Source organism: Palaemon carinicauda, chromosome 20 (genome assembly GCF_036898095.1).
Source record: "Palaemon carinicauda isolate YSFRI2023 chromosome 20, ASM3689809v2, whole genome shotgun sequence".
NCBI lineage: Eukaryota > Metazoa > Arthropoda > Malacostraca > Decapoda > Palaemonidae > Palaemon > Palaemon carinicauda.
This window is the reverse complement of record NC_090744.1, coordinates 113,308,900-113,332,244: the sequence shown is the minus strand read 5'-3', so window position 1 is coordinate 113,332,244 and position 23,345 is coordinate 113,308,900. Positions and strand designations below refer to the sequence as shown.

At 33.5% G+C, this 23,345-nt stretch overlaps 2 protein-coding genes across 2 annotated transcripts in view; both read left to right on the top strand.

Annotated features, from left to right (window-relative positions):
- Window positions 1-1,770: 1,770 nt before the first annotated feature.
- Window positions 1,771-5,421, top strand: LOC137660080 (troponin C, isotype gamma-like). Its single transcript, XM_068394800.1, has 4 exons — window positions 1,771-1,777; window positions 1,860-1,979; window positions 2,499-2,630; window positions 5,138-5,421. The coding sequence occupies exons 1-4, from the start codon at window positions 1,771-1,773 to the stop codon at window positions 5,161-5,163; spliced, it is 285 nt and encodes a 94-aa protein (XP_068250901.1). The 3' UTR covers window positions 5,164-5,421.
- A 15,392-nt stretch (window positions 5,422-20,813) lies between these two features.
- The window catches only part of LOC137659613 (troponin C, isotype gamma), a 12,074-nt gene continuing 9,542 nt past the window's right edge, over window positions 20,814-23,345 (top strand). The window contains exon 1 of the mRNA XM_068394459.1: window positions 20,814-20,950. Coding sequence (XP_068250560.1) covers window positions 20,948-20,950 — 3 coding nt within the window. The 5' untranslated portion in view covers window positions 20,814-20,947. The remainder of the gene's footprint in view (window positions 20,951-23,345) is intronic.

Here is a 23,345-nt window from a genome sequence, read left to right as displayed (position 1 = left end):
GTAAATTCATTTGCATTCCAACACCATAGAGACAGAAGTATCGTCGATGTAAATTCATTTGCATTCCAACACCATAGAGACAGAAGTATCGTCGATGTAAATTCATTTGCATTCCAACACCATAGAGACAGAAGTATCGCCGATGTAAATTCATTCGCATTCCAACACCATAGAGACAGAAGTATCGCCGATGTAAATTCATTCGCATTCCAACACCATAGAGACAGAAGTATCGCCGATGTAAATTCATTCGCATTCCAACACCATAGAGACAGAAGTATCGCCGATGTAAATTCATTCGCATTCCAACACCATAGAGACAGAAGTATCGCCGATGTAAATTCATTCGCATTCCAACACCATAGAGACAGAAGTATCGTCGATGTAAATTCATTCGCATTCCAACACCATAGAGACAGAAGTATCGCCGATGTAAATTCATTCGCATTCCAACACCATAAAGACAAAAGTATCGTCGATGTAAATTCATTTTTATCCTAACACCATAAAGACAAAAGTATCGTCGATTTAAATTCATTTGTATTCCAACACCATAAAGACAAAAGTATCGTCGATGTAAATTCATTTGTATTCCAACACCAAAAAGACAAAAGTATCGTCGATGTAAATTCATTTGCATTTGCATTCCAACACCATAGAGACAAAAGTATCGTCGATGTAAATTCATTTGCATTCCAACACCATAGAGACAGAAGTATCGCCGATGTAAATTCATTTGCATTCCAACACCATAGAGACAGAAGTATCGCCGATGTAAATTCATTTGCATTCCAACACCATAGAGACAGAAGTATCGCCGATGTAAATTCATTCGTATTCCAACACCATAAAGACAAAAGTATCGTCGATGTAAATTCATTCGCATTCCAACACCATAAAGACAAAAGTATCGTCGATGTAAATTCATTCGTATTCCAACACCAAAAAGACAAAAGTATCGTCGATGTAAATTCATTTGTATTCCAACACCATAGAGACAGAAGTATCGCCGATGTAAATTCATTCGCATTCCAACACCATAGAGACAGAAGTATCGCCGATGTAAATTCATTTGCATTCCAACACCATAGAGACAGAAGTATCGCCGATGTAAATTCATTTGCATTCCAACACCATAGAGACAGAAGTATCGCCGATGTAAATTCATTCGTATTCCAACACCATAAAGACAAAAGTATCGTCGATGTAAATTCATTCGCATTCCAACACCATAAAGACAAAAGTATCGTCGATGTAAATTCATTCGTATTCCAACACCAAAAAGACAAAAGTATCGTCGATGTAAATTCATTTGTATTCCAACACCATAGAGACAGAAGTATCGCCGATGTAAATTCATTCGCATTCCAACACCATAGAGACAGAAGTATCGCCGATGTAAATTCATTTGCATTCCAACACCATAGAGACAGAAGTATCGCCGATGTAAATTCATTTGCATTCCAACACCATAGAGACAGAAGTATCGCCGATGTAAATTCATTGGTATTCCAACACCATAAAGACAAAAGTATCGTCGATGTAAATTCATTCGTATTCCAACACCAAAAAGACAAAAGTATCGTCGATGTAAATTCATTCGTATTCCAACACCAAAAAGACAAAAGTATCGTCGATGTAAATTCATTCGTATTCCAACACCATAAAGACAAAAGTATCGTCGATGTAAATTCATTTGTATTCCAACACCATAAAGACAAAAGTATCGTCGATCTAAGTCTTAGTATATTCATTGAAGAGCTCATTAAAATGGACTGTGTTTGTCGTGAGCTTAATCAAAGCTCAATCAAAGCTTAATAAAAGCTTAAAGCTTTCTCAAAGCTTCTTCTTGTTTGCAGGCTCTGGCCAGATTGAGTTCGAGGAGTTCATTGAGCTGTCGGCCAAGTTCCTCATTGAGGAGGACGAGGAAGCTCTCAAGGCTGAGCTCAAGGAAGCTTTCCGTATTTACGACAAGGAAGGTGAGCAACTATCTCTCTCTCTCTCTCTCTCTCTCTCTCTCTCTCTCTCTCTCTTTTAGAAGTATTCTATGTTTACAAGGAAGGCAAGCAACTGTTCTCTCTCTCTCTCTCTCTCTCTCTCTCTCTCTCTCTCAGAAGCGTTCCATATTTACGATAAGGAAGGTGTGCACCCTCTCTCTCTCTCTCTCTCTCTCTCTCTCTCTCAGAAGCGTTCCATATTTACGATAAGGAACGTGTGCACCTCTCTCTCTCTCTCTCTCTCTCTCTCTCTACTGAATTCTGGAGTTCAGGATCTATTACACTCTCTCTCTCTCTCTCTCTCTCTCTCTCTCTCTCTCTTATAGATAAACAAAATATGAATTATACAAGATTGCAATTGATGATATTCCTTATATTTAAATAAATGATGGAAAAAAAATTACTCCTTCTCTACAAGGTAGAAGAAGCAAGGATTAAGGATTCTTTTCCTTTATCTGGGGATAAAGTCCTTCATATTCATGCCCAATCCCTCCTCCACAGGCCAAGGCTTCATCACCACCGACGTCTTGAGGGAGATTCTCTCCGAGATCGACAACAAACTCACCTCTGAGGATCTGGACGGAATCATTGAGGAAGTCGACGAGGACGGCTCCGGAACGCTTGACTTCGACGGTGAGGATATGGGATTTTTAGCTATATATATATATATATATATATACATATATATATATATATATATATACATATATATATATATATATATATACATATATATATATATACATATATATATATATATATATATTTGTATGTATATATTTATATATATAATATATATATATATATATATATGCATATATATATATATATATATATTTATATATATATATATATATATATATTTTTATATATATAAATATATATACATATATATATTTATATATATATATATATATATATATATATATATATATATATATATATATATATATATATATTATTAAATAAGATGGCAGGCGTTTGGTTTGGTCATGTGTTGAGTATGGATGGTGGAGAGGGAGTAAGGAGGGCTTGTGAGAAACCTATATATATTTATATATATATATATATATATATATATATATATATATATATATATATATATATATATATATATATATGATGAAACTAGAAGAATAGCAGGTGTAGTAAAGATTAAATAAGTAATAAGGTTGTAACGACTGAGATGGTGTGGTCATGTGTTGAGGATGGATGATGGGGAGGGAGTGAGGAGGGCTTGGGAGGGACGTGTTAGGGGGAGGAGATCAAGAGGGAGGACAGAGAATTAGATGGCGAGATAAGGTGAAGGATGATATGGAGAGAAGAGGTTTGGTGGAAGAGGATGCCTTTGATAGAAGGCATTGGAGAGGGTGCATATGGCAACCGACCCCTTACTGTTAGGATAACGGTGGGAAAGAAGAATATATATATATATATATATATATATATATATATATATATTCTATACATATACATATAAACATATTCTGAATTTAGTTTAAGTAAATCAATAGATTGAAGCAAATGAAACATTTGGCAGAGGAAAATGGTCAGTATACCTTAAGACTCATCTTAGAGTTGAAGCAATGACAAAATACCTTCTTACTAAGATTCAATCTTGATAGAAAGGCGATAAAAAGCTACGAGTTATCTGGAAATGGATGATCATGGGGTGGAAATGCTTACCTCTGTAGAATAGGAATTATAACCAAGCAGGAAATGTTTTGTAGGTACAGCTGGACACAGGAGTCCCTGGCACACCTCGCTTCGAAGATGTGCAACATGTCACACTCTTACTTAGTAGCAAGTAACCAAACAGATAGTTTAGGAAGAAATATCAAAGGTGGTGGGCGTGGCTAAACGCATGAACTCGCTGCGTAGTAAGGGCGTGGCTGGTGCACTTCTTCAGAGCGGGACGTATCCGGAAATTCTGTGTCCAACTGTACATGGGTACAATTAAAAATTTGCCTAAAATCGGTAAAAATTCTGGAATAAATGTTTTCAATTATTTACCGTTTTAAGAACGGATATAATGACGTAAAAGAGTGATATTACGAATACCAACCCGTAAAAGATAATAACAAAATATGGTAAAAATTACGGTCGCCTGTATTTTACTGAAATACGGCTGAGAACAGTTCTATTTTTACGGAGTATTTCCGATTAAAATTACGTCTATTTAACAGTGTAGGCTACAGTTATGATATCAACTTATCATATTAGTTGTGAATAAATGAATATTAATTTGAAAATACTATATTTTAGAGGGCATAGAAGTCAGTATAATGATTGAAATGTTACTTTTTACCAACGACAACTTTTCTTTTATGTCATTTATGGAATTTATCCAAAGTGCTTTTATTATATTTATCGACACAAATATTTATCCAAAATGTCTGGAAGTCAAGAATCATTTTATTGCAGAAACACCTCATTTTTACATGGATCGTAGTTTCAGTTCGGTCAAATGCTTCATATTTAACTGATCAGTAATTTAGTAACTTAGTAATATAGTAATTCTTTTATGATTAAATCTGAATGATATTTTTCTCGATTCTGACATGTTTCTGAAGTCACCCGTGATACATATAATTAATTAACGACGTAAAAGTTTTTTTTTTTTTTTCTTTCTTTTTTTTTTCTTTTTTTTTTTTTTTAATAAAACAGTTTTCTGTTGTATTTTCGGTGTACTATAAAGCAGGAAAACTTATATCTCATTAAATGTTAATAATAATAATAATAATATGTTAGTCAGATTCCTGATTTTCCAACTAGGATGGTAGCTTAGCTAATAATAATAATAATAATAATAATAATAATAATAATAATAATAATAATGATAATAATAATAATAATATGTTGGTCAGATTCCTGCTCTTCCAGCTAGGATTGTGGTTTAGCTATTAATAATAACAATAACAACAACAACAAAAACAACAACAACAACAATAATAATAATAATAATAATAATAATAATAATAATAATAATAATAATAATAATAATAATAATAGCAAAAACAACAACAACAATAATAATAATAACAATAATAATAATAATAATAATAATAATAATAATAATAATAATAATAATATGCTCATCATTTGCCAGTTTTAACTTCACCATCTTATTTTCCTTCCAGAATTCATGGAGATGATGAGCGGTTGAAGGATTCATCACCATCCGTCGACTTTCATCACCACATTCATCACCTCTCTCGTTCATTCATCACTATAGACATACAGATGATTGAATAACGTATATAGTTATTTATTTCATATTCTAGAGTTGCATTTATATATCGTTTTTTTCATTATGAAGAACTGAAATGAATAATGTTATTGTTCTTTGGTTTTAGTTTCGTTTTCTATGTCATTCATTATTTATTGAAGTAAAATGAGCTACAAAATAAATGATTTCCAAAGAGTTTTGTTTTATTTCGTATTTTTGTGTTGTTATATTGACAGCTTGACAAAGGTCACCTAAAAAAAAAAAAAAAGAAAAAAAAAACACACACACACAAAGGTTCATGTTTTAGTACTGTGAAATAACTATGATTTAGAGTTTGAGTTTAATGAATGATTGAAAAAATCAAATCAGAAAATGGTTAGGTTAAGTAAAATCTGGAAATCAAATCAGACAGTTTCTAGGTTGAGCAAACTTAGGAAATCAAATCGGTTGAAATTACATATAAAAACAGGCTATATATCAGTTTATATCCTTTCCTCACTGGGCTATTTTTCCCTAGTCACTAAAAGCACAAAGGTTCATATTTTAGTGCTGTGAAATCACTATGATTTAGAATTTGAGTTTAATGAATGATTGAAAAAAGTAAATCAGGCAATGGTTAGGTTAAATAAAATCTGGAAAGCAAATTAGACTGTCTAGGTTAAGTAAAATCTGGAAAGCAAATCAGACAGTGTCTAGGTTAAGTAAAATCTGGAAAGCAAATCAGACAGTGTCTAGGTTAAGTAAAATCTGGAAAGCAAATCAGACAGTGTCTAGGTTAAGTAAAATCTGGAAAGCAAATCAGACAGTGTCTAGGTTAAGTAAAATTTGGAAATCAAATCGCCTGAAAATTACATATAAGAATCTGACTATTTATATCAGTTTGTATCCTTTCCTCACTGGGCTATTTTTCCTCACTAAAAACACAAAGGTTCATATTTTAGTGCTGTGAAATTACTATTAGTTAGAATTTGAGTTTGATGAAAGATTGGAAGAATCAAATCAGAAAAAGGTTAGGTTTAGTAAAATCTGGAAATCAAATCGCCTGAAATTACATATAAGAATCAGACTATATATCAATTTGTATCCTTTCCTCACTGGGCTAGTTTTCCCTGTTGGAGCCCTTGGGCTTATAGCATCTTGCTTTTCCAACTAGGGTTGTAGCTTAGCTAATAGTAATAATAATAATAATAATAATAATAATAATAATAATAATAAGTCGTGGTATGACAATGAAACAATATCCAACAGATTTTGTAAATCTGAGAACAAAGCCCTCAGAAGAATATTGGGAGTTAAATGGCAGGACAGGATTAGAAATGAGACTATAAGAGAGATTACTCGAGTACCATATATGGATGAGATCATGGTGATGGGTAGATTAAGATGGTTTGGGCATGCTCTTCGCACTCCTCAATAGAGATTAGTTCACCATACTTTCAACTGGGCTCCACAAGGCACTAGAAGTGTTGGAAGACTCAGACCTACATGGCTGAGGACTACGAAGCATCAAGTGAGAGATGATGAAGGGAGAAGTATTGATTTAAAATCTCAAGATAGAGGTGACTGGAGAAATCTAACTGAGGCCCTTTGCGTCAATAGGCGTAGGAGGAGACGATGATGACCTCCGCCAGGGAGGCTATATTTTCGAGTCGGTGTGTCTGAGGACACGATTTATATGTGTGACTGTGGACAGGATTTCGTCAAAACTACTCAATGGATTTTGACGAAATTTTCACCACTGATAAATCTTAAGTCATGGACGACTCCATTAAATTTTGGAGATGATCCGTATCCGGATCCGGATACTAGATCCGGATTTGCATTTTCACAATTTTAAAGATTTCAAAATAAATTGACGGATTTTAACGAAATTTCCCACCTTAGTTAAATCTTAGGCCATAGACGACTCAATTAACTTTTGGAGATATCTAGTTCCGGATCTGGATTCTAAACCCGAATTTGAATTTTTTTTTTTTATTTATTTTATTTTTTTTTTATTTTTTTTTTTGTCAACGCCATCCTTTGGTAGAGGTCAGAAATCTCTGATTGCTCTTGTTGTTATTGAAATTATTAATATTACTATTATTATTAAAATTAATATCATAATGAAAATAATCAAAATTGATATCATTACTAAAATTAATAAAGATACTATTATCATTAAAATTCTTATAATCAATATTATTATTAAAATTAACATAAACAGGATCATATATTAGTGCTGTAAAATCACTACTATTATTATTAAAATTATCAAAATTACTATTATCATTAAAATCAATATAATTATTAAAATTATTAAATTCATTATTATTAAAATTAACATAAACAACTTTATCAAGGTCACCCCAAAACCTCACTGGATCTCCCCTTATTATTATTATTATTATTATTATTATTATTATTATTATTATTATTATTATTATTATTAGTTAACTACAATCCTAGTTGGAAAAGCAAGATGCTATAATCCCAATGGCTCCAACAGGGAAAAACAGTCTAGTGAGGAAAGAAAATAGGGAAATAGATAAACTACAAGAGAAGTAATAAACAATTAAAAATAAAATATTTTAAGTATATCGTTCATATATAAGCTATAACAATTTAAAAAAGCAAGAGGAAGAGAAATAAGATGGAATAGTGTGCCCAACTGTACCCTCAATCAAGAGAACTCTACCTCAAGAAAGTGGAAGACCATAATACAAAGGTTATAGCACTACACAAGACTAGAGAACAATGGGTTAATTTTGGAGTGTCCTTCTCCTAGAAGAGCTGCTTACCATGGCTGGAGAGTCTTTTCTACCCTTACCAAGAGGAAAGTAGCTATTGAATAATTACAGTGCAGTAGTTAACCCTTTGAGCGAAGAAGATATGTTTGGTAATCTCAGTGTTGTCAGGTGTGTGAGGATAGAGGGGAGTGTGAAAAGAATAGGCCAGACTATTTGTATGTGTAGGCGAAGGAAAAATTAACCGTAACCAGAGAGAGGGATCCAATGTAGTACTGTCTGGCCAGTCAAAGGACCCAATAACTCTCTAGCAGTAGTATCTCAACGGGTGGCTGGTGGCCTGGCCAACCAAGTACCTATTTTTTATTTTTTTCATTTTTGTCGATCTAGTAGTCTTACTATGGAAATCTGTAACGTGTTTTTTTATTGACCCAGTTTGCGTGAGCATATGAAATATCTCCGATTGTACATATGGTGTATCGCATATATATATATATATATATATATATATATATATATATTAATATATATTCATATATATATATATATATATATATATATATATATGTATATATATATGTATATATATATATATAAAGTTATATATATATATATATATATATATATATATATATATATATATTCATATATATACATATATATATATATATATATATATATATATATATGTATATATACAAGCCTTAGAACATAAGCTAGTTACAACTCAAACAGCAATGGAAAGAATAACGATAGGAATAAAACTAAGAAACTGAAAAAGAGGAACGTGGATACGAGAGCAAAGTAAAGTAGAGGAAATTTTAACATATAAATGAATCATGTCAAAGAATTTCTTATTTCCTTCTAAGTGAATTTTAATACCGGTGTAGCAGGAAATTTTCCCCCCTGACTGAAATTCCCCCCGGGAAAATTAGCCTAGGATCGATTTTCCCCCCGGGAAAAGCAGCCCGGGCTGTTATTCCCCCGGGGGGAATTTCAGCCCTAGGATATTTTCCCCCCCTAGGCCAATTCTCCCCCACCCTCCCTTACAGAGAAACTATTTTGATGAATTAAATAATCAACGGTAAGTTTGACAAAACATTAGGATATATATATATATATATATATATATATATATATATATATATATATGTATATATATATATATATATATATAATTAGTGAAAACCTTACTCTTCTTTCGTACTGTCCAGCACGAAATAGAAAGTACACTTGATGCTAAGAAGCACTGGATGAGAAAGGAGATGATACCAATTCAGTTGTGTTACCAGAGATTATGGGGAAACCGAGTGGGAAACCGTGGTTTTCAGGGTAGGGAAATGTCATAAACGAGTGATTTACAGCAATAATAATGGCCAGAAATGCTAAATAAGAACAATATAACCAGTTGGTAAAACATATGGATCATGTAAGTGGCTGAACATAGGCCAAACATGATTATTTAACACATTTGAGATTTGTAGAAGGGTACAGAACCTAACAAATCCACCTAACCTAACCTAGTAGTTCCCAGGTCCCAACCCCTAGCCGGGGGCAAGCCCCCGTACCCCCTTCCCAGGTCACAGCCCCTAGCTGGGGGCAAGCCCCCGGACCCTCTTCCCAGGTCACAACCCCTTGAACTATCCCAATATCAGCCTTCATCATAAATTCTTTAACCCTGGATAGGTACGCTCCTCGGACACCCCTTTAAGGGTATACTCGGACGCGAACGACCCCGACGCCAAAAAAAATTCTTGAAAAATCAGGTTTTGCAGTAACCTCCTTTTTTCTTTTGCCAAAAAAAACTTCAATGAATGCTTAAAACAACTGTAAAGATAAATACTACTCATCTGCAGAAAAACTATTTATTATAAATATTTTAAAAAATTAAGTAGAAAAAAAAAAGACCTGACATAAAAATTCATAAAAAAAAAGTTTATACATATATACACAAATCCTTTTAGGAATTGATTCTTGAATGTTTAGGACACATCTTGATGTATTTTGGATGAAGTCAGACCCATGGAGGTGAAGATCTGAAATGAGAAAAAAAGGGTAACTTTTTTTGGCCAAAAAAATTTGTCCAAATTTCATGAATTTTTTTGGGTACCCAAATGAAATAGGAAGTGGCTAATTTTTTTAGGGAATAAACATATGTTATCCTAAAATAGAAATATGTAAAAAAATCTTCATTATTTGGTAAATTACATTTATATCAGGGGCCATATCTAGAGGTAATTTTTTGAGTACTTAGAAATTTCGTAAAAAAATACATATATTTAATATATAATATGATATTTATGCAGGTAAAAATATACCAAAATATCACAAATTCTATAGGGAACAAGAATATATATAGATAGGGCAGCTTACGCTTCGGATATGTCCACAAAATGGCCGCCAACCACACTGACTCAGACTCCCTAATCTGCCACTTGAAATGTAGGAAGGGTATGTCAATTTCAAGGTGTTATTTACTAATCTAATTATTATTGGATATGCATAAAAATTGTATGGTGGGTTGCTGGATAATTGTCGATTATTTTACGACTATAAAATTAAAATTCTGACCCAAAAAATTTTTTTTTGAAGGGAAATAAAATCGAAAAAAAAAAAAAATGTAAAACAATATATTATTTTAGCTAAAAAAATTTGATGATATTCAATCAAAAAAGAAGTAAACAAAATTTTCCGAAAAATAAACATCTAGAGGAATCATTACTCTGTGATAGTTCCTTAGTACGTAGTAATTTTGAAAGAATTGGGAAAAAACGAAAATATGGCAATCACCGGAAAATCGAACACATACCTATATATACGCCATATCTGGCTAAAAAAAAGATAGGCATGGGTAGCCAGATCATCTAGAAACACTTTCCAACACTATAGAAATATAAGTTTTGCGACACTACTTGCCAATTCCTTACGGTAACATGACTAAGCAAAAAAATGCAAAACAAATAAAAAGGGGCACTCGCGGAAAAATGGCTAACATTCTAATATACGGCATTTCAGAAAAAAAAAAAATTCAGCCACGTGCTAGGCAAACCATCAAGGCACATTTTCCGACAAATAAACATATAAATGAATCATTACTCTGTGATAGTTCCTTAGTACGTAGTAATTTTGAAAGAAATGGGAAAAAACGAAAAAATGGCAATCACAGGAAAATCGAACACATACCTATATATACGCCATATCTGGCTAAAAAAAAAGATGGGCATGGGTAGCCAGATCATCTAGAAACACTTTCCAACACTATAAAATTATAAGTTTTGCAACACTACTTGCCAATTCCTTACGGTAACATGACTAAGCAAAAAAATACAAAACAAATAAAAAGGGGCACTCGTGGAAAAATGGCCATTCTAATATATGGCATTTCAGAAAAAAAAAATTTCAGCCACGTGCTAGGCAAACCATCAAGGCACATTTTCCGACAAATAAACATATAAATGAATCATTACTCTGTGATAGTTCCTTAGTACGTAGTAATTTTGAAAGAAATGGGAAAAAACGAAAAAATGGCAATCACAGGAAAATCGAACACATACTTATATATACGCCATATCTGGCTAAAAAAAAATAGGCATGGGTAGCCAGATCATCTAGAAACACTTTCCAACACTATGAAAATATAAGTTTTGCGACACTACTTGCCAATTCCTTACGGTAACATGACTAAGCAAAAATATGTAAAACAAATAAAAAGGGGCACTCGCGGAAAAACGCCCAACATTCTAATATACGGCATCTCAGATAAAAAAAAAAAGACATGCACGTGTTAGCCCAACCACCAAGGCACACTTTCTAACACATAAACATGAAAAAAAAATCAATAATATACGGCAATTCCTTACTACGTAGTAAATTTTTACAAATATTGAAAAAAAAACAGAAATTGGCAACCGCAGTTAAATACCCAATATACCAATAACTACGTCATATCTGACAAAAACAAAATCACGCATGGGTAGCCAGATCATCTAGACACACTTTCCAACACTAAAAAAGCAAAAGTTTTACGACACTATTTGGCAATATCTTACGGAAAAATGACTTGGCAAAAAAATGCAAAAAATGAAAAAGGGGCACTCGCGGTAAAATGCCCGACATTCTAATATACGGCATCTCAGATAAAAAAAAAGACATGCACGTGTTAGCCCAACCATCAAGGCACACTTTCTAACACATAAACATGAAAAAAAAATGAATAATATACGGCAATTCCTTACTACGTAGTAATTTTTACAAATATTGAAAAAAAACAGAAATTGGTAACCGCAGTTAAATACCCAATATACCAATAACTACGTCGTATCTGACAAAAACAAAGTCACGCATGGGTAGCCAGATCATCTAGACACACTTTCCAACACTAAACAAGCAAAAGTTTTACGACACTATTTGGCAATATCTTACGGAAAAATGACTTGGCAAAAAAATGAAAAAAAAATGAAAAAGGGGCACTCGCGGTAAAATGGTCCTCGTGGTGATGAACGACATTTTAACTAAAAAAAAAATCATGCACATGGTAGCCAAACAATCCACCAAGACTTTCCACAACTGATAACCTATACAAGTTGCACCATTCTACGACAATTTCATAATACGTAATAACTTTGATAATTATGCAAACTACCTTAGAAGGGTAAACTCGGTCGCGCTCGACCCCGACGCGTCTCAGAAATCGGGGAAGGAGTACAGCTACAGCAATGCACATCTGGACACTACTAGAGCGTGTAGGGGAGACACCTCCTGCAGGTCGATCACCCACAAATTCAGTCACGGGGGTGAGTCACGTGAAAAAAACCTGTTTTTTTTTGACGCTCGGGGTCGCAAACGACCCATCGTACCTGGATAAACAAACAGGCATTTTTTTTTTTTTTTTTTTTTGCAATTGGAGATTTAAAGTTACGTCTGCACAAATTTCTTGAATTAAGGATATATATACTAAAGAATTTGATTGTTCCCTCGCATCCTTCGAAAACGGCAAGCTTGTTTTCTAAGCAATATTTCATTGTTCTCTTTGATCCAAGCAATATTTTGTGACCTCAATTTATTGCCTAAATGTAACCTTTCATTGTCTTGCAATTTGTGCAGCTTTTCTATGAAATCCCATTGAATTTGATTTCCATGGCAAACGAAAAAAAAAGAAAATAATGGTTACTTCCACCAAGCAAAGGGGGAATCTTGGCCCAGAGGGGTGAATATTATCCTGGGACAAAGTTCCCCCGCGGGGATATATATCCTGGGCCATATTTCCCCCGGGGAGGAATTTCGGATGGGGGGAAATTTGGATTTCAACCATAAGATAGAGTTTTCTTCAACAGTAAAACAATCGTATACATACTGAATAAACATAAAAGGTTTTAAAAGAAGGTTGTTGCCAAACATCGCAATCTCCTATACTTAATTTTTTCTAATGGGGCGCATTTACACCGACTCAAAGCGGTGTTCTTTCAATTCTGAAAAAGTTTCCTGTTCTCTGATTGGTTAGAATTATCTTGTTCAACCGATCAGCGATCAGGAAACTTTTCCGAGCTAAAAGGGCACCCTTGCGAGTCGGTACAAATTTACCTCACCAAAAAAAATTGCCTATAGTTACACATGTAAAACTCAGCAAATGTAGGGCCTAAGGCATCTCCCATACTTACACCTTCATTTTCACTGTAAGTACACTTCCCATACTTACACTTTCTCTTACACTGTAAGTACGCTTCCCATACTTACACCTTCATTTACACTGTAAGTACACTTCCCATACTTACACCTTCATTTACACTGTAAGCACGCTTCCCATACTTACACCTTCATTTACACTGTAAGTACACTTCCCATACTTACACTTTCTCTTACACTGTAAGCACGCTTCCCATACTTACACCTTCATTTACACTGTAAGTACACTTCCCATATTTACTCCTTCATTTACACTGTAAGTACACTTCCCATACTTACACCTTCACTTTCACCTTCACTTACACTGTAAGTATACTTCTCATACTTACACTTTTACTTACACTGTCAGTACACTTTCCATACTTACACCTTCACTTACACCTTCACTTACACTGTAAGTACAAGTCATCGTTAATACTTCTAAAAGGTGTCTTTATTGTGCAAAGTTTTATTACTTTGATAGAAACTGACTCGAAAGACATTTATTCTCTTGGTATGAACTGCCACTTAAAGCAGCTCTATGATCATATAATCTGCCTCTTTTCAAGAGGCGTGTTTGGTATACTTTAGAGCAATAAGTTACTCAAAGTGAACTTCTTCTTCTTCTTCAAAAACATTATTTGACTGACAAATAAATAAAGAATGCTATTTTATCCTTTATTCACCTTCGAATCAAAATAGTCTCAACACTTTCAAAAGATTATGTTGGCCTGGAGATAGCGTCCATGCCTGGTGAATATCAAACTGGGGTTCGAGTCCCGCTCAGTCTTGTTAGTTCCTTTGGTCGCTCCAACCTCACCATCCTTGTAAGCTAAGAATGGGGAGGTTTTAGGGGAACCTATAGATCTATCTGCTGAGTCATCAGCAGCCATTGCCTGGCCCTCCTCGGTCCTAGGTTGGGTGGAGAGGGGGCTTGGGCGCTGATCATATGTATATATGGTCAGTCTCTAGGGCACTGTCCTGCTTGATAGGGCGATGTCACTGTCCCTTGCCGCTGCCATTCATGAGTGGCCTTTAAACCTTTAAACCTACACGCTATAGAATTGCAATACCTTGTTTTTGGCCACAAGGGTCAGGCAATCAAGAACAAGAACAAGAACAACATATTACAAGAACAACATATTTTAGGCAACTATTGATCCATGAAGTAACTCGATATCTTCATCCTAACAGTACAAAATAATTGTCATTATCTATAGTACTGCTCAAGAGAGATTAGTTCACCAAACTTTCAACTGGGCTCCACAAGGCACTAGAAGAGTTGGAAGACCCAGGCTTACATGGCTGAGGATTATGAAGCGGGAAGGAGATGATGAATGGAGAAGTATTGATTCAAAAGCTCAAGATAGAGACGACTGGCGAAATCTAACCGAGGCCCTTTGCGTCAATAGGCGTAGGAGGAGATAATGATGAGATGATGATGATAGTACTGCTACTGTTACTACTATTACTACCATTACTACTATCAAGGAGTGTCTTTTAAGAGCTGGTTCTAGAGACAAACAAAAAATCTACTTTCATCTTTCAAGCACTGATTCAAAGACGAACCACCGCTCCGAAATATTATTCAAAGTCAATTTCTCCATATAGAATTTATTATCATCATATCACCCATCAAAAATTTACATCTCTAACTTCAATCCATTCACTCACCTCCAGGATATTAATAACCGTCTTTCAACACCATATCATTCCCCATTCTCTCCATGTGATCAAACCATCTTTAATCTCTTAGATTATCTTTTCACGTATGGAAAAATTTGTCTCTACACCTCACACATTTTGAATCCTGCATGGTTTATAGATATGGAAAAGTTCATATTTTTTCTCTCATTAATACTTAATTAATTAATAAATTAATCAATTATTTAATTGCAATATAGGAGAGGAAATATCACCTAAAATATAAAAAAACCGCCAATTTGTTTTTCAGTACTCTTCTTCTCCAGTTTTTTAGTCGAAATGGTAAGATCTGTTTTTACCTAATCTATTTTCTGAATACCCTATTTTTCTTTTTATATTATTCATTACAATTGAAAACATAATCTTTGAATAATCAATTAAAACCTTTCTATTGCCATGAATGGATTGTAGGTCAGCTGATAATAATAATAATAATAATAATAATAATAATAATGATAATAATAACAACAACAACAGCAATAATAATAATAATAATAATAATAACAACAACAACAGCAATAATAATAATAATAATAATAATAATAATAATAATAATAAAAACTAGCGGGCACTTAGTAGAACGTAGACCTCCGGCGGGCAGCTCATTTCTTGACCTTTTGCTCGACCTTGACCTGGACCTTTGACCTTAACATTTACTAATTGGCGTGGATTATCATACACTCATACATGAACCAAGTTTGAAGTCTCTGTGACAACAATGTCCAAACTTATGGCTGATTACGTGAATTGGACATTTTGCTCGACCGTGACCTTGACCTTTGACCTTGACCTTCCAAAATTTAATAATTTCAAGCTTTTTGAATAACAGTTAAGCCCTGCAAGTTTCATTACGATTAAAATTGTGGCCAGGAAGCTGTCCACAAACAAACAAACACTCACACAAACAGAGAGTAAAACATAACCTCCTTCCAACTTCGTTAGAGTCTTCATTACTCAGAGACTTTGCTGTGGTGGCCTGGAGGTAGCGTCATTGCCTGGTGATTGCCAGACTGGGGTTCGATTCTCGCTCAGACTCGTTAGTTCCTTTGGTCGCGGCAACCTCATTATCCTTGTGAGCTAAGGATGGGGTGTTAGGGGGATCCTATAGGTCTATATGCTGAGTCATCAGCAGCCATTACCTGGCCCTCCTTAGGCGCTGATAATATGTAATATGGTCAGTCTCAAAGGCATTGTCCTGCTTGATAGGACAATGTAACAGTCCCTTGCCTTTGCCATTCATGAGTGGCCTTTAAACCTTTCAAACCAGACGCCAAATCAGTAACAATATCACAATCGTACCTCTCCGTTGTCTTCCGGACACTTCCACTCTAGTTTTATTCAAGTGTACCTACCTTCTTACATTCAAATTCGTCACCTCTCTAACTCTTTAGTTGAAATTGACTTAACAAATATTTAAAAGTATATATGTATACATACATACACACACAAACACACACACATATATATGTATATATATATATATTTATATATATATATATATATATATATATATATATATATATATATATATATATATATATATATATATATATATATACATACTGGTTCTCTTCATAAGAAGCAAAGGAGACGCCAGTGTACCGGAATTAATGAAGCCAACTGTACTATATATATGTGTGTATATATATATATATATATGTATATATATATTTATATATACACACACACATATATATATATATATATATATATATATATATATATATCTTCCTTAGTAGAGATACCTTAACGTGATGAAAAAGTTTGTGTATCGCCATGATCAGCAAAGGTATACTAGTCAGGCCACCCATACTAGGTTGGTTTGCTGTGAGCGATCAGACGAAAGTCTCCGATCATCAGCAACCCGCACTGGTCAGCGTGGTGATTAAAAATGGCTAAACCTCGGACATGAATAAGGACATGTCTGAGGCTTTTGTCCTGCAGTCGACCAGAAAAAGCTGCATTTTTTTGTTGTTGTTGTTGTTATTGTATATTGTATATACATGCGTGTATATTCCATGTATGTAAATGTAATTACATTCCTACGTATATATTTTTGATACATACACACACATACACGTGCACATACATACACACACACACACACACATATATATATATATATATATATATATATATATATATATATATATATATATATATATATATATATATATATATATATACAGTATACATTTGTATATATATATATATATATATATATTCAAATAAGCCATATATATTTTTGATACATTAATGTCTGGATTCTCTTAACGACCTCGGGATCAGAGCCTCAGGCGAAATCACACAAAGACAATATATGGCTTATTTGAATAAGAAAAACACGTAAAAATGTGCAAAATTTATCATATGTATATATATATATATATATATATATGAGGCCCTTTGCGTCAATAGGCGTAGGAGGAGATGATGGTATATATATATATATATATATGTGTGTGTGTGTGTGTGTGTGTGTGTATGTATGTGCACGTGTATGTGTGTGTATGTATCAAAAATATATACGTAGGAATGTAATTACATTTACATACATGGAATATACACGCATGTATATACAATATACAATAACAACAACAACAACAAAAAAATGCAGCTTTTTCTGGTCGACTGCAGGACAAAAGCCTCAGACATGTCCTTATTCATGTCCGAGGTTTAGCCATTTTTAATCACCACGCTGACCAGTGCGGGTTGCTGATGATCGGAGACTTTCGTCTGATCGCTCACAGCAAACCAACCTAGTATGGGTGGCCTGACTAGTATACCTTTGCTGATCATGGCGATACACAAACTTTTTCATCACGTTAAGGTATCTCCACTAAGGAAGATATATATATATATATATATATATGTGTGTGTGTGTATATATATATATATATATATATATATATAGTACAGTTGGCTTCATTAATTCCGGTACACTGGCGTCTCCTTTGCTTCTTATGAAGTGTACCAGAACTAAAGAAGTTAACTGTACCTCGTTGAGCTCCTCATTGGTTACGTCTCATTTTTACTTTGCCTACACGTATTCCGAATAGTCTGGGCTATTGTTAATCCGTTATCCTTTTTCCTCATACACCTGACAGCATTAAAAAAACAGACATTCTTTTTCACTTAAGGGTTTAACCACTGCACTCTAATTGTTCACTGGCTACTTTCCTCTTGGTAAGGGTAGAAGAGACTCTCTAGCTATGGTAAGCATCTCTTCTAGGAGAAGAACACTCCAAAATCAAACCATTGTTCTCTAGTCTTGGGTAGTGCTATAGCTTCTGTACCCTGGTCTTCCACTTTTTTTTCGGCTAGAGTTCTCTTGCTTGAGGGTACAGTCACGCACACTATTTATCTTATTTATCTTCCTCTTATTTTGTTGAAATTTTTATAGATTCATTATGAAATATTTATTGTAATTGTTGTTACTATTCTTCAATATTTAATTTTAATTGTTAATTAATTCGTTTATTTCCTTGTTTCCTTTCCTCACTGGGCTATTTTCCCTGTTGGAGCCCCTGGGCTTATAGCATCTTGCTTTTCCAACTAGGGTTATAGCTTAGCAAGTAATAATAATAATAATAATAATAATAATAATAATAATAATAATAAGGGTAAAAGAAACTCTAACTATGATGAGCAGCTCTTCTAGGAGAAGGACATTCCTAAATTAAGTCTGTTTCCTTATTTCCTTCCCTCATTGGACTATTTTCCCTGATGGAGCCCTTGGGCTTATAGCATCCTGCTTTTTTTATCTTAATGATCGATATGAAAATTTTTTTCTATAGGTTTAATTCCAGCCATAACCAGATTATGGAATTTTTTCCCTAATCGGCTAGTTCAATCGGTGGAACTTCAGAAGTTCAAACTCGCAGCGAATGTTTTTATGTTGAACAGGCTGACATAAGTCTCACTTCATAGTTTACATATGACAGATGTATTTAAATGTTGTTACTGATCTTAAGATATTTTATATTAATTATTCATTACTTTTCATGTATAGTTAGTTTATTCAGTTTCTTATTTCTTTTTCTCACTGGGCTATTTTTCTCTCTTGGAACCCTTGGGCTTATAACATCCTGCTTTTCCGACTTGGGTTGTAGCTTAGAATAATGATAATAATAATAATAATAATAATAATAATAATGATAATAATAATAATAATAATAATAATAATTGTAGGATTACTATTGATATATATATATATATATATATATACACATATATATAAATATGTATATATATACATATATATATATATATATATATGTATATATATACATATATATATACAGTATATATATATATATATATATACATATACTATATATATATATATATATATTTGTATATATATATATATATATATACATATATATATATATATATATATACTGTATATATATGCTGTATATTCAAATTTATGTACTAATCCTCGTCCACAAGAAATTATTCTTTTCGTGACAAAACTTCTTTGGCTGAGTACCCCGAATGTTGAATGAAATCTTTGAATGTGTAACGAGACTTAATATTTTAACACAAGACAGCGACGTCCACTGACCAATCAGAACCCAGAGAAAGATAAACCGTTAGATCTGATAGGCTGACGATCTCAGGAGATGAGCCCGAGAGACCTGTGTCGTAATACCCAACGAAATGTCGAGTATTTCTCAACGGGATCATGAAACTACAGTTAAGGATTCGACCTAATTTAAATTAACGGTCTCTCTGTCATTCATTCTCGTTTTGTTTCTTTTCTTGTTTTACTTTGAGGTCGAAAGAAGTGAGCATTTTTAGATTGGGAAAGTCTGACATAAGGAAAACAGCTAGACTCATTTCAACCAGTTCCTCGTTTTCTCTTATTTTATGATTAATATTTGCTTCGAATAATTCTTATTCTTTAGATCATTATTGAAATATCCCAAGACAGAAGATGAAATATAGTTTCCTATTGCTTGTAGAGAGCAACTCGCTGGAACACATTACGTAATCGAACTTTGTCTTGCTTGGCCCATGCTTGCGGCTTTAGTAACGTTCACGTGTTCTCGCGAGCTCGCAAGAACGTTCCGAGCGGATTTAATTTGTCCATTTGGTTTAAGGAAGTTACGCTTTGATTGAGGATAAGAAAAAAAAAAGTATTAGGACAATGGTCGTGCCAAGAAACGAGCATGAATACAGCATTTCTAGAGAGAGAGAGAGAGAGAGAGAGAGAGAGAGAGAGAGAGAGAGAGAGAAGGATTAGTTGATGAAATCTAAACAATCTTTTATGCGTCTTTCACCTTAACGGCGACTCCTCGTCCGCCATTGGTCCATTGCAGCAGCTCGACCAATCACGTGGCAGCGTCCTCAAGTCGTCGGTTCCTGAAGAGCAAACAGGTGAAAAGGATGGAATCCAGGAGATATCGGAGAATGTGGGGGAGGACGAGCAGGAGTATGTGTGTGTGTGTGTGTGTCTGTGTGTCTGTGTGTGTGTGTTTGTGTGTTACAGATGCCTATCGGTTTGTAACGGCTGTAAACGGAGGCGATATATAGTGGAGGTCCTGTAAGCATCCTCTCACTGGCGCTCTTGTGTTAGCTTCAGTCAGTCTCGTGCAACACAAAACACCGAATTTCCCACCAACATGGTAAGTCATCAGTTATTATTATTATTATTACTATCCAAGCTACAACCCTAATTGGAAAAGCAAGATGCTATAGTGATAGGTCTGAGCTGCGTATTGTGTTTATTCACTGAACTGTTATTTAATATGGCCGAGAATCGTTGTCATGTCTTTCGAGTTAAGATCTGAGAGAAGATAATTATGGAAAACCAATTTCATGCCATTTTCCATAAGAAAATTGATGAATGTTAAAATAGTCCCTTGAACTCAATATCTTGGTCACTCCATTGCTAAACTTCAATGACCACAAAATAATTCATTTCCAAAAATTGAATTATGTGCTAAGCTGATTTTAGTGTCGCAAGTGATACGTATCTATGAGTCAATGTAGATATACTTCAGCCTAATATTCTCTTTTCAATGACCTCTCAAAATTTAGGTTTACCTTTTTTTGTGATAACTCTAGTGCTACTGAGATTGTTAGTTTATTAAATTACTATTGGCTTCAGTGATTAACTTACATATTCTTAACAAACCTTTGAAAGCACATATATTCTCTCTCTCTCTCTCTCTCTCTCTCTCTCTCTCTCTCTATATATATATATATATACAGTATATATATATATATATATATATACATGCAGTGTATATACGTAGACCTATATATATTGAGAGAGAGAGAGAGAGAGAGAGAGAGAGGAGAGAGAGAGAGAGAGAGAGAGAGAGAGAGAGAGAGTAGTAACGTCATTGATAATTTCTTTCATGAATATCAGCGTCAGTAAATTTTCAATTCGTAATATTGACGGATCCAATAAAGTACTTTGTCGACATGTCAACAAACTAAACATCAATCAGTCTCTCGTGTCATTGGCCAGTCATTTTCGTCCTATATTGGTATAGGCCTATTTTAACAGTGGTAGGCCTAATAACAATAGGTCTAATAGTACCAATTGGACACTTGGCTGAAATATGTGCTGAAAATAGCTCCCTGTGTGTAGGCCTATGGATGGGGGCCAGGGAACGGTGTTGGGGAGTCCCTAGGTCTACATACTGAGTCATCAGTAGCCACTGACTGGCCATACCTGGTCCTAGCTTGGGTGGGCTGATTATATATGTGGTTAGTAGGTCGTATTGCCAATCCATCTATCTATCTATCTATCGATCTATCTACATGTGTGTGTATATATGAAAAAATAAATGTTAATCGAAGATATTGAATTAAACTTACATTTACCAACCAATGTTGATATTTTCAAATGAATTTTCGCTAGAAAAACATTATATTATTTTTTGAAAGTTATATATTTGACATAATCAGTTTACTGAAATAAGTTTCTTTTGGAAACTTCCATTTAGAAAACTTCTATTTTTTTAAGCCAATATAATCCGTTTTCGAAAACAGATTTAAACCAAAGCATTTGAATGTTTTCAATTTGCAATCTTGGTTAAAATTCATTCAGTAATTCTTTTACAAACGTGATGTAATTGTAATGTAATTATTTTACAATCGTGATGTAATCGTGATGTAATTCTTTTACAAACGTGATGTAATTCTTTTAAAAACGTTATATAATTGTGATTTAATTCTTTTAAAAACGTTATATAATTGTGATTTGATTCTTTTACAAACGTGATGTAATTGTAATGTAATTATTCTACAATCGTGATGTAATCGTGATGTAATTCTTTTACAAACGCGATGTAATTGTGATGTAATTCTTTTAAAAACGTAATATAAATGTGATTTAATTCTTTTACAAACGTGATGTAATTGTGATGTAATTATTCTACAAACGTGATGTAATCGTGATGTAATTCTTTTAAAAAAATGATGTAATTTAAGTATAATTCTCTTACAAAAGTGATGTAATCGTGATGTAATTATTTTACAAACGTGTGATGTAATTCTTTTACAAACGGGATGCAATTATTTTACAAACTCGATATAATTGTCATGTAATTATATTACAAATGCGATGTAATTGTGATGAAAAGATTTAACAAACGTGATGTAATTTGAAGTATTTTTCTACAATTGTGATATAATTATTTTACGAACATGATGTAATTATTCTACAAACGTGATATAATTGGCATGTGATTATTTTACAAACGTGATGTAATCATTTTAAAAACGTGATGTAATTGTCTTGTAATTATTCTACAAACATGATGTAATTATTTTAAAAACGTGATATAATTGTCATGTAATTATTCTACAAACGTGATATAATTGGTATGTAATTATTTTACAAACGTGATGTAATCATTTTAAAAACGTGATGTAATTGTCTTGTAATTATTCTACAAACATGATGTAATTATTTCAAAAACGTGATATAATTGTCATGTAATTATTCTACAAACGTGATATAATTGGTATGTAATTATTTTACAAACGTGATGTAATTATTTAAAA

What these genes read in the sequence shown, in the direction of transcription:
- LOC137660080 (XM_068394800.1), top strand. An exon ending in CCGTATTTACGACAAGGAAG is followed by an intron (nt 1,980 to 2,498) that starts GTGAGCAACTAT and finishes CCTCCTCCACAG; the next exon opens with GCCAAGGCTTCATCACCACC. An exon ending in CGGAACGCTTGACTTCGACG is followed by an intron (nt 2,631 to 5,137) that starts GTGAGGATATGG and finishes TTTTCCTTCCAG; the next exon opens with AATTCATGGAGATGATGAGC.